Source organism: Strongylocentrotus purpuratus, unplaced genomic scaffold (genome assembly GCF_000002235.5).
Source record: "Strongylocentrotus purpuratus isolate Spur 01 unplaced genomic scaffold, Spur_5.0 spur5_scaffold_6, whole genome shotgun sequence".
Classification (NCBI taxonomy): domain Eukaryota; kingdom Metazoa; phylum Echinodermata; class Echinoidea; order Camarodonta; family Strongylocentrotidae; genus Strongylocentrotus; species Strongylocentrotus purpuratus.
In genome coordinates this window covers 23,589,522-23,603,007 of record NW_022145612.1, presented here as the reverse complement: position 1 = coordinate 23,603,007, position 13,486 = coordinate 23,589,522, and the positions used below count along the sequence as shown (strand labels likewise).

The window sequence follows — 13,486 nt, the reverse complement described above, 5'->3', positions numbered from 1 at the left end:
TCTCTTTTCCTCTTTATGATTAAAACAAATTTCATATCAAAGTCAAATACTCCTAGAAAATTAATTATATGATTCATTGGTATATTTTTTTGGTTTACATTTGATAAGTTTGATCGATCTAATTATTAGTTTTTTACATTCATCATAAACATAATACATACAACATTATATAGAGACATTTATATCCACGTAACAACAGTAAATCAAAGAAAAAACTAAATGGATCCATTATAATATAGAATAGAAAACACTGGCGATCGTCAAATATATTACTACTGAAATGAACATTGCAGTAATGATGTGATTACGGTATGAAAATAGGTTCATTAATGTTTTGGAGAAACCTACGTCCACATCTGACGATGAGAATGTGAGAATCTGAATGTGTTTTTCTATTATAGCTGGCATCTGTAAAGGGCCCTATGGAAGAAATACTCCCCCCCCCCCTCCCCCCTCAATTAAAAAATTAAAAAAATACTTTCAATAACAAACAATCAACGTGACCTTGTCTCTTCGTAAATTTTCAGCAAGTATTATGAGCTATTTTGCGACGAAATGAAAAAAAGACTGATATATAATAAATCGCTACAATTAGAGTCTTGGTCATTATGCCATCCATGTGTTTTACATTGGTACACAACCATCTCGAAGGGTTCTAGTAATCAAGAGATGGCGCTATAGCTAGTTGAGAGACATGACGATACGTTTGCCAACCAGCGATATCTTTTTCGGCAACTTGATGACTATTATTATTCAGCATAATTTCTTTCAATCGTGTTTTGTTGGCGTAATTTATGGTCATGACATAGGCTTGACTACTCTTTGAATAATTGGACCATTCACTGATTTCACTCAATAATCGAATTTACAGCTATATACGATGGGTATTATTATATTTACATAATGCCTGTCGCTCGCTCCCTATAGTAAGTTGACTCAGAGTACTGTTGATAATATCAAATAATTCAAGAAATGTGACATTTGAATTTGCAGACGGAAACAAAAATCAGAAAAGGTCCACTTTAAAAAATATATATAATGGAGCCTTTTATGTATTCAGCTATTTTACAGCCGTAATCCCCTCCCTGCCCCCTTCACTTTTTTTGTCACCACGCCCCCATGACTGCTTCCCAAGAGCTTCCTCGGTAGACTCAGCTCATTGAATACTAGTGTAATCTTTTTCAACAGACTGAATTGATAACAGTTGTAAAAATACATAGACCTTTAAGCCTTAATCAAAACGTACATGCATGTTTATTTGCTAATCTGAAGAATCCTGGTAGGCCATTTCTTGCAGTTGAGAGTAGTCATGTTTGAATGATATTAGCAGTTATAGAGCACAATTATTATTGAGCAGAAAGGGAATTTAAAGATAAACTTGAGTTTTGGTAATGCGATTGCATTGTGAAAGAAAAGGTGTGGAATGGATCAGAAAAGTTGATCATAATTATAGCATGTAAGTAGTGGGGAGGAAGGTCTGCGGATCACAGTTATTTGGTTAACTTTTTCCATACCCGGGCAGCTCGACCGGATGCACCTGCTATTGCAATATATTTATATATGCTTTCTATTGATTTTTTTAATCTCAATTCATGTTTATTATATTGTTGTATTATGTGACTTGATTTGCCAAATAAAATAATAAAAATAATAGTAATGGTGTGTAATGCAAGGTTCTGGAGTCATCAAAATCATCATAAATTTGGCAGAGTTTTGGTAAAGTAACAATCACTTACACAGAAAGATGTATATGGGACAAGACACATGGTGTCGGGGCTAGTAGGCCTACTAGTTTCCTTATCTTTCTATGCTCATTACTCAGCCAGTATACATTTTCTTCCAACATTGTTTGGCACATGACATTTATTTGTAATCTTGAACATTCAGTGTAAGTTTCGTTAGATTCTGTGAGAATTCATTTTCTTTTTTTACCAGAACTGAAGTCAAGTTTATCTTTAATGTCTCAGCTACGGGTTTACGGGATGCACCCCAACTTTTGCATTCATAATTATGGCCCAATTTGGATTAATTATATAATTCCCGCCTTAGATGAAATGGTGCTTTCCCGTATACTTCCCGGTAGCAAAAAACTAGGACCCCACCCCCTCACTTTAATTCACATCGTGGAAGTAGAGATGAGAGAGAGAGAGAGAGAGAGAGAGAGAGAGAGAGAGAGAGAGAGAGAGAGAGAGAGAGAGAGAGAGAGAGAGAGAGAGGAGGGGGAGGGAGAGAGAGAGAGAGAGAGAGAGAGAGAGTGAGAGAGAAGAGGAGGGGGGGGGGGCGGTAATGGGAAAGAACATAAACCATCCGCTTCCCCAAAGAATAAAAGGTAAGATATTACAGTTACAACTCAGCGTTTAGTTTTAAATAAGAACACTAAAAGTCTTCATTTCGTAAAATCATGATTGGGGTATTTTCTTTCAACATGACATGACATGACTCTCTCTCTCTCTCTCTCTCTCTCCCTCTCCCTCTCCCTCCCTCTCTCTCTCTGCACTTTCTTTAATGGAATTCTCGTATGAATTAGATTTGTGAGCGAGCGAAGTGAACGAGCAAAATTTCTCACTGAGTTTTATAAATGCAAATTTCATTTCATCTATTTACTATTATGAACATATTCAGGACAGCTCGCTGGCGAAAATTGAAGTGTATAATTTCATGCTGAGAGAATATTTAGAATTTCTCAGAGGAAGGGGGTGGGACTTCGGCCCCCTAGCCCCGACAACCGCCTCATAAGAATCTGACTGCAAATAATATAATTCTAAGAAATGGATTTGTGAATATTTCAAGTGACTTGTTGAAAAAAATTCGGGATGGAGGTTTTGCTTATTGGAATTTGCTTAAGGGATCAAAGGGTGCTCTTAAATTAAAAATCTGCTAATTGCAAAATGTGTTTTTCATTGTTGCTAGGTCGGATGTTCTCCCTCACAAAAATTATGATTATTTGATTACAGGGCGTCGCGCCAGTAGATGTCAGTTTTCATGCAAATTCCTTTTTTAATTTAAAAAATATATATACCTCCCCCCCCCCCTTCTGCCCCAAATTGTATTCGGCAATCGGGCCTGCATGGTGACGGCCCCGATTTGTATTTCTTGTCGGGTCTGTTCCTCAGTCTGTATTATAGGCGTATAACTGCATTCATCTGGGACGGGACAAAATGATATAGGCTACACCTTGAGAACCCGGCTGTACATGTTGCCACTGATTACCATGATGATGATGATGATGATGAGGATGGTGGTGGTGGTGGTGGTGGTGGTGGTAATAATACAACTGGGCCTACTACTACTAATAACACTGAAAATGATATTGATAATGTTAATAATGATGATAATAATAATAATAATAAATTATTTATTAAAAAAAGAAAAAAAAGAAAAGAAGATATTAATAATAATGATAGAAATGATATTTTGATATTAAAGGTACTATGTCCCATTTGCAGGCCAAAAAAATGAAAAAGTTAAATTCCAACTGCATTTGAAAGATAATACTAATTTAGAACTTCCCTAAAAAAGGTGGGGCTTGAAAATGTCTTCAAGTGGGAAAATAACGACTATTAGTTGTCAAATCGACTTTAGGGCTCTAGAGCCCAAAAGTAATAGTCTTGATTTTCAGACAATTGTACTGAATGGTCATACGTTTTATGCTGCGCAAAGATTCAATCAGTTTAATCTTGGCCATCACAAGAAGTGGGTTATTGATGTAGACAAATGCTCATGTACCCTTTACAACTCTTTACATGTATGTTATTACCAAAGAAGAAAAAAAAGCCAGTCACTCACTCAATAGTGTCTGACAGTCAAGTCTAGCAAGTAAACGGGTTTCCTTGCATATTTTGAATATGAGGAAAACAAAATTGGCCCTTGATTTCTTGAGTCGTTATTTTCTTTTCGATGCAAACACTGAAGTTTCTTCCCCGCAAGCACTAACTATAAGCGCTTACGACGATAGGGGCGCGGTTGAATGAAGGGCGAAGTTGAACGCGGATCAGCGGAGCTGAGCGGCGATAGAGCGAGAGCGAGGCGATCGCGACAATTTGACAAACAGCAGTACACAGTGTGTGGACGCGGCCAATCTACGCATGCGCGTAAGGTGGCAATCACCTGTACTGTACACAAACGACATATTTTGAACGTCAGCTCATGAAAAAACACTCCTTGATGTGCTGTTTGAGGACAGACTTTGATCATAACTGAAATAATTTTGAAAGGTATGTATTGTAGAATTTACATAGATTAAAGCAGAGGAATGACAAAGTTAACATAGTTCCACTAAGAGAAATGAAACCTGCCTTTCTTAGAAACGCTGTGCGGATTTATGTCCTGCTTGCTCGGCCTACCTGCGCCCTTACGCCCTGGTCGGTTGTGCGATGCGGATACTGCCGACTCGGCCGGGTACCATAACCAGTCATGTCCAACTAAGTAGACTCTACTTTAGTCTTTGCCGTTGGTATAATACTCGGATATATAAATCTAGTCTTGTTTTTTTCATGCTCTGTCTTCGGAATATCTGTCATTTTCTTGATGCCAGGCGCAGTCACACCGATACAGATTGACATTAATGACAACGTAACAAATGAATGTCCGGTGGATCGTGGATGGTGACGTACAGCCTACACTACAGGTCGGTCTGACGTCTAGCCGGTGCAGTGAAAGCGTTTTGTTAGGTGGTGTGACTAAGCTATTATTATTAGACGCGATGTATCATTATCTTCTTTCATCTCATTCTCAAAAAGGAGAACATTTCAGCCATAATAATATGCCCTTCCCTCAAATTATATACCAAAAAGAAGTGTGGAAATTCTGAAAATCATTCAAACTCAAATTTCAAACGTCGCTGTTGTTTTCTTTGAATTTTGAAGCATTCGTTGACCTGGATATGTTTGTGACCGGTACATTGATGTAAGAACAGACCAGTATACATGTATCGGGTATAGCTACATGTATGTGAAATGTTGATGTGATGGTTGATATTTCGTTCAGAATTACAAATGTATGTGGCCAAATTTTGAATAAAAATCCCCAAGAAAAGAAAAGGTTCTTAAAATGTGTAGTACTAGTAGATCTTCTTCTTCTTCTTCTTCAGTAGCAGTACAGGCCACCTTCAGTAAGCAACCCTTTGTACCGGTATGCCTTATTTTGGATGTTGACTAAGCTAGATCAGAATGACTGTATTGTTCAGAATACATGCACAAATATATTGTCTATGGAGTGTGGGAAAGAGTTGCTTACAATGAAATCAAGAGATTTTAAAATTCATTTCTGATCGACCTGTACTTAAAAAACTTCAGCATTTTTTTCATTTTATCCACCATCAGATTTTCTAAGAATTTTCTTAGAATTTATCTTTTGTTGTGCTTCTTTTACTTTGGTTTCCTTCCTCCTACTTCCTATGACTGACAAAAACACTCATTTTCTTTTAAAGTTAATTGCTCATAAAATCTTTCTCAGCAAATATAAAATGCTTGTATTAGAAGTGAAAGATCTGGAGATAAAAACTTGGCAAGGGATTGCACTGTAATGACTATTTATACCGCCTGTTTGTGATAGTGCTAAAAACTTTTCTATGTTGTAAACAGTTGCACTTTTGAGACTAAAGGTAATACATGTATGATTATTAGAATGGTTGTTTTTAACCATTATTGAAAGCAAACAGTAAAATATTAATTAATGACTCCAGTGCCTTTTTTATTGGGGGAGGGAAGTGATCATCAGTTTCATCTGGTCATGTGAAGTAATCTTTATCCTGTCTCTTTCTCTAACAGGTCCCTCAAGGGAGAGCAGAGTAACTTCATGTAGATACAGACCAAACATCCAACAGAATTGAAAGGAGTTGTGGATGTGAAATGATGTCATCTTTCTCTTATTAGATGGCCCTTGTTTCATCAATAACTGCCACAATGAAGGATAAGAAAAATTCTAAACCACCCAAACACTGGACCCAGAACATTCAGGAGTGCGTCGTACGACGAGCTGCTGATGGTGGAATACACTTTGCGGTGGGTGGAGGGGCTGAGAATGGACAATTTCCTTATGTCCATGATCTTCGCACTGACAGGATTGTGCTGGAGTCTGGAAAGCTTCATGTGGATGATATACTTTTAGAGCTGAATAACTATAAACTAGCAGGATATACTCTTTGGGATTTAAAATCATTGATCAATCACCTTGGCGCTGAAGCACTTCGATTTAAAACATTGAAGGCTGGTAAGTCTTTAGATTAATGACTCTGATCAGTAATTTGCAAATGGCAAAAGAATATTTACTCTAGTTTACATTCATTCTATATGTGTTTGAAGTTTTTATAGATGAAAAATATATTTGTTATCTTAAATGAAACTTTCCATCATCCAATGCTGGAGACTACAGTGTAAATGTACATCAATTTGTTTTCTCCTTTTTCTTCACATTGCTAGTACATACATGTACCTTGGAAATTGACATGTACTGCTAAGCTAAATGAAGCTGAAAACAGATTTCAAGTACTTCAAGTTAAATTTTGTACACTGTTCTGTGGCTAATTTGTTGTACTTGTACATACATGTACAGGTTAAACCAAGTGATGCATTGCCCCTACAGTGTACACTGTATATAACCAAGTATCGACCCTGTTGTGTACATGTACAGTTGTACACAGTTGTAGATTTGACTTGTCTTGTAAACTTTTAATGCATTGTGTATTGTTCCGTCTGTGGTGAATTTGGTGAAATGAATTACCCCTTAAGAAATCATGTTCATCTCACAAAAATGTCTTTGTTATTGTGCGATCTTCCTAAGTAAACCTGTGTACATTAATATTACTCATTGGTGTGAGTAATGATTTATTTACTTCATTTGTGACTTTGTGTAGAATTACTGGACTTTGAATCATTGAATGTACACCAACAGGGTTCAGTTCTGTCTTTTCTTTTTATTACAAATGTAAATAGACTTTTTATCTTGACCTCAAATTGAAGTGATATCTCATATTAAAGAAGTTAAGTCCATGTCTCTTTTGTTACTACTACAGTACTTCCGCGATGACAAAAACATTTCTTGGTAAGCCAGTTCCAGAAAATCTTGAAGCAAATCAATTAGTTTATGGAATGGAAATAACAGAAACATTTATTTAAAAAAATCCTATTCACTGAAACCACATTTGCTATTGCTCAATGTGCAGTTGGGATGACTGTATAGCAGAGTGGCTTGGCTCTCTTGTCTATCTTTGATCATTACTCTGCTATAAAATCATCCTCAAAAATATGGGCAGAATTCTTTCTTTTTTTTACAAAAAAAAAAGGTAAGTTTTAAACATGTTAATGTAAGTTTCATTTAAAGTTTGAATCTTTTCTTTCATTACCTGATCTATATTAAGATTAAGGGCTTCCCTACTAAATATACTTATGTTTAACAAAAAAAACAGTGCCTTATACATGTAGGCCTAGTATATGAAATTGGTCAGTAACTCAGTAAGTTAATACAGCTGGGAGCATGATACCGTCAGGTGAAGCAAAGTAAACTCTACAGTCCCACGTGTACATCTCATCAACAGCTAACGTATTGAACAGATGGATTATTATATTGTAGTTTGAGTAAGAGCAAGAAGGGCTTTGAGTCTGTGTCAAAGTACAGAAGTCCATGCCCTTCTAATATACCATAAATCTCTGTGCATAAGACGCACCCCTATTTTGGGTGTACGTGTGGGTGGTGTCTGCAAGATGTGATTGGTTACAGTATCATATTTTACGATTTTGTTTTGTTTACATATATTTTTTATTTTAAATACTGTACTAGTAGTAGAGCATTTCAAAATTTGATTTTAATGTTTATAGTCCCATGTACACATACACTGTACATACACTGTACATGTACACTGTAGGCCTACGTGATTATACGTTAACTGCAACTTTGCAGAATTCTTGGACAATTTAAAGACTAGAGTGAGGGTTTATAAATCAAATGACAGGGTGATTGACTTACAATGAATAGACAGACACCAGCAGGTACAATTGAATGTTCTTCATACACCCGTGTCCTGGTAAGGGTAAAATAAAGAGGATTATCAAATTCTCTTCTATGACTGACTGAATGCGGAAACCTTCACCACAGTATATAAAAGGAAATTGGGATCAGTTAGCGAGGAGGAAGTCATTGAGTGTCAAGAACCTGTTGATCAGGAAATTTTATTTGGAGAGGAATCACCTGGCTGTGCGTGCAAGGCTCTCTTCAGATAGACGTCTTCTTCTTCACATGTTGACAGTATCTAATAGAGATTGATCTGTGCACCTGTCGCCTTATTTTTGCATATAAAACCTGTCATAAAAACGGAAGGAAGATATTTATAAGTTTTTGTTAATGATGTGAATGCATACACGAAGAGCCTACTTTCTCCCATCCTACATGTACCGTATGTGTACAGTGTGCCTCTATCGCTTAAAAGGGTAATTACAATGTACCGGTACATGAAATATGGGGTGTTACAGTGTACATGCATGTACAATTGGGCTCAACTTAACTTCCATGTACATGTGACAAGCCTTTCACTTTTGAAAGTCTGTATGACCTTCATGTACGTGTACACTGTACATGTAACATATTCATAACAAATGTAACACACTGTTTGTCGTACATGTATTTCAATCAAATTTCTGATTCTGAAAGATGGAGGAAAAAAAAGAAGGAAATTAGACACCTGGAAAAAGATTTTTTGAACAGTTTCTTGAAGAAAACACTTTTAGTGAACACTGCACGAATGGGAGAGATCAGTACGGTATAATTCCTAGTTCTGACTGATGCTTTAATGTACTGTACATGTGAGAGAAGAGGAACCCCACTTGCATATTATTACTATCCTTCCTTTGTATCATGTTGATGACTGGTCTTTTTGTTGACTGGTATTGTAATAGCCGAGTCAGTTTTTATTTATCTCTCGCGAACATGTGGGCCCTTCATGTAGCTACTTTGATATTGACCACTGAACTTTGATTCAAGGAATCTGAAGAATGTGTTGCTTCTAATCCATTTGCACACACCCGCATTGGGGGAGTTGTGATGCCTTTCTCTTTGTTGGGGGAGGCTACGTAGGCGTACACGGTCTTGTGCATTCCAAGTCTGAAATGGACTTACATTGTATGAATGATATCTCCCATGGGTTTGTGACAGAGTGAGTAAATATGTCAGTATAGCTGTACATGATGTATGCCATTTACCCTCCATACAGACTTTTTACCGTAATCATTGTCAACTAAATCCCAAAAGGCAAGAAACTTTATGAACAACTTTTGAGATCCATGCTATAAATAGACTGCATTAAACAATACAATTTGTTTAGTACAGTATTGTATGCCCCAACATTGTACATGTACATGTATTGTACAATGTACATGTACCTTCATACATGGACATTTTGGGGGTGTATCCCTTGTTTCATCCAGCTGAGTCCAGCTTTAGATCATTACCAGATGCGGCCTTGTGAACTACATACATGTACAGTATATTTGGCTAAATATACCTGTATTATTGTTTTAACAATGATTTTGTTTAGTAACTAATGCCTTTTTGTTTGTTTTGTTTTTGTAAAACATATGTACATATATAGAGGCCAAATGTTGCATTCAATTACTGTAGTCTGTAGGTGGACTGCATATACACACTTGCTCCAACTCCAAGTTTACGTACCAGCAAATATCCTTAATTTATTTGTAATACGTATCCCACATTTATATGCAATTTATTTCTTAATTAACATTTGCATATCATTTACCTCCCTGATCTGTGTGTACTGTGGTCAAAGACACAGCCATGCGGGTAGGTCATCAGCAAACAGGCAGCACAAAAATAAGACTTTAAAATCCCTCACCTTTATGCCCTGTCTGTTTTTCTTGTGACCTGGTCTGACCTCTCATTTGCCGCCCCTTGCAAACCTACACACTTATGATTTATGATCACCAGTGCATGCTGTAGTCATTGGAAGAGCTACACTGGAATTCCTGTCATATTCATTCCATTTTTATTTATTGTGTACCGGTACTCCAAGTTGACCAGATTGTTTAGGTTGTAAATTTTCATGATTGTGCATTTGTTGTTTTACACTGTACAGTACCCAGGGGGTCGTTAGATACAAAGCGCAGGGCAGTTGAGGATAATTAGCTAATTACATACAATTATCCAGGGGTATGTGTGGTCTTACAAGTATACACTGTACACGTGTAGTAGTTTATGGACGTACAGTATTGTACCAGGGAAAAAATTAATATTTATTTTTCGGGGGCTACTTTTCAACCTTGCCTGCATGAAAATAACATTCTAAAATTTGTTTTGCATTGAACTCTATGCAAATTTACTGGGGCTCTTTTCTGATTTTCGGGGGCTCTTTTAGGCATTTCGGGGGCTAATTCGCCCCGAGCCCCCGTGTATTTTTTTCACTGTATTGTACAAAGTTTGATCATGGTACTCAAATAGAGGGTGCTCATAATTAGGTTACAGTATACAATCAGTATCAACTTTGTATACATGAATTGTTTTTTATGTGAAAACATGCACCTTACAAATACTGTAAACGCAGAAATATTTGCAAGAACATTATATTTTGGGCTAAAATAGGCAAGCGCGAATCCTATTTAGAACCCACAAAATTATAAGCATGACTTCTCATGCATGTTTTGAACGGGTTGAATTGCGTGCGATGTGAATTTAAGAATCGGCAAATAAGTTTTGGGGTTTGCTCAGCGTGAAAAATTTATCACACAAAAATATTAGCATTTATAGTAGGTGTAAGGCCTTCATGTACAGTATATGTATCTTTGAGAATGACCAAAGTGTACATGTACACTGTTCTATAGTCCTTTACAGAAGTAGCAATCATTCTTTTGGTGTTTTTTTTTCTTTCTTGCCCATTTGTTCAACACATATTACTTTAGTTTTCTGGTATCGTGATGAACTGATGATACAGTGTTAAACATCAGGATATCTTTTCACAAAACTGCCATAAGTACCCTGTACGCTGTGTAAGTTTGCTGACATCCCATGTGTACATGCTTCAATGGGATGTCAGCGAACTTGTACTTCTGATGGCTTCATGAAACGCTGGTCTTACACCCCTTATGAGCCACGATAGGCAATGGGCCAGTGTACTTTCTGAATTGTTACCGTTTGAATCTTCAAAATCAGGGGGAGTGTTTTCAGTTGAATTTGAAAGCTTCCATTGAAAGTTACTGAGCCCGTAAGCAATGAAAGAAGTGTAGGCCAGTGTTTGAAAGGGGAATGACACACTCTGTTGACAGTATAGTCAGTCCACAAAGGAACTGTTTTTTAGTACCGGTATACAATGTGTAGGCACAGTGTACTTTTAAAACTCCCACCCCTGTAGTCTACATAAATTAGAGGAGGTAGTAATTCTGTGTCATATTCTTTGCAAGGAGGAAGAGTCATTCGTAGAGGGGAGTGGCCTATTGGGAGAGAACAATAAGACATGGGCTCATGGTTCCATTCATAGCATGAATCAGGTCCTCTATTCCAGATTTGTCTCTTCTATTGGAATACAATACCAAAATGTACATTCAGGAAGGAGGGGAGGGGGAAGGGTGTGAAAAAGGGATTAGGGATAAGCATGAATTGGCATTCATGAAATTCTGATTTGAGTCACAGAAATTGATTTTGTTTTGTGATTACTGTATGTCCCCATTTAGTGTACAAATAAAACGTCATAAATATGGTTTCCAGCAGTTTTTGCTGATTTGTTTATAGGTTCATTTCAGGTTTAATCAACAGTTCATAACAACAAAACTGCATGCCATGCAGTAATATTCATGTCAGAATTATTTGATATACATGTATATGCCACTTCATCTCAAATATAATGTAATTACATTACCAGAACTTATGCAGCTGACAGCACACAAAAGCAATTGTCAGACCATACAGTTGTACCAGGCCATACCGGTATGTACATGTACTGTATGACTAATCACGATCCAATATTTCTGTCAACTGAAATTTTAGCTCAAAATCACTCTGCCTGGTATGGATGACTGATGATGTGGGTTGGAAAAATTATTTCTTTTGATGGGTGTGTCCCAATCAAGACTTGTCATATTGATCATAATGGATGACTAGGTGTACACATGTTTGATGTTCATTTGTACATGTAGTCCAGGTACCTGTATTGTAGATTTACAGTGTACATTTGTGATAAGAATAGATTATGTGGAAAAGGTTCATATTTTAATGTCAAGTTTAGATGATGTATGATGTTACTTATAAATCCCAATACCTGGATCTCTGTCCTATGGTTGTATGTACAGAATCCTGTTCATGTAGATCATTCTGTCTGTACCTGTAGCCTACCAAACACATGTACAGTACCTATAGTATTCAGGTAGTTGCATGCACAAGTGAACACATAGTTAAAATAGTATATGTACATGTACATGTACATGTAGGCCTACATTCACAGTCATAGGTAAACAGCCTTCTTTATCTGGAAAGGCTTGATTTAGGTTTAAATAAATATTGTTTTCATGTCAAGATGAAGACATTGCTGGCTTGTTGTCAGAAATATGTACAGTGTAGACTATCTTTGCATCCATTGAATATGGACGAGTATGTCTGCTCAGTCAGCTGGCTACATGTACAGTGTACATAAATCAAAATGCCAATCTTGTCACGCTATTGACACTTACTGCTAATTGTGACCTATTATGTACATGTCTGTAATTAACATCTGGGTGTGGTGCTATTAACTCATCTTGGAGGCTTTGCCACTTCACAGGTGGCTCACTCACTCATCAGTCCCTACATGTGTGAATATCCTGATGTACATATTAATTCTACAGCGTGATTCATTTTAAAAGGTGTTGGACTGTTTATGAGTTAGATTTGTGAATGAAAATTGAAAACCTGTAATTCACACTGTAGGATGTTCTCTATTTTATTGTGGTACATGTACACTGTAGATGTGCTCATGTGCAGGTACAGTTGTACAAAAGTTAGAATTATATATATATTATATGGCAATCCAATCCTTGTAATACCGGTAAGTTTCATTTGAATGAAAGCAGAAATATCATCGCAACAGAATGGGGAAAGTTTGAAATAAATCAGACCAATATTTCTCACAAAATGCTTCCAGAGTCAATAGATTTGACTGATTTAATGTAGGGGTCATGAGCATTGCTGGCCTAAACGAAAGCAATAATAATAATTATTTACATATCAACCTTTTGTATTTGTTCAAATATAACCGGAGCAGTACAATTCTTTTGTGCGATTGATGAATTAGATCTTTAATAAAAAGTACAAGTACATGTACATGTAATGCAGGTCACAGGTTAAAAATGACAATCCCTTTAGACTAGGGAGTGATATGATGAATTACAGAATTTCTAAATTGAGTAGCAGTATAAAAATAGGCCGTACAGACTACATGAATATAACTATATCCCACTTTTCTGACGTCATTGTGTGTCTTTGTGTAACTCTCACCTGTTGATATTCAGAGTACATG

At 36.7% G+C, this 13,486-nt stretch overlaps 1 protein-coding gene across 3 annotated transcripts in view; it reads left to right on the top strand.

The window, feature by feature from the left end:
* Positions 1–4,050: 4,050 nt before the first annotated feature.
* LOC752750 (membrane-associated guanylate kinase, WW and PDZ domain-containing protein 2) overlaps positions 4,051–13,486 on the top strand; it is a 64,287-nt gene continuing 54,851 nt past the window's right edge. For 2 of the 3 annotated variants that reach the window (XM_030973144.1, XM_030973143.1), the window contains exons 1-2: positions 4,052–4,214; positions 5,769–6,210. In XM_030973144.1, coding sequence (XP_030829004.1) covers positions 5,874–6,210 — 337 coding nt within the window. In that variant the 5' untranslated portion in view covers positions 4,052–4,214; positions 5,769–5,873. Of the gene's footprint in view, positions 4,215–5,768; positions 6,211–13,486 lie in introns of all 3 variants that reach the window. The other variant, XM_030973145.1, reaches the window with a different exon arrangement.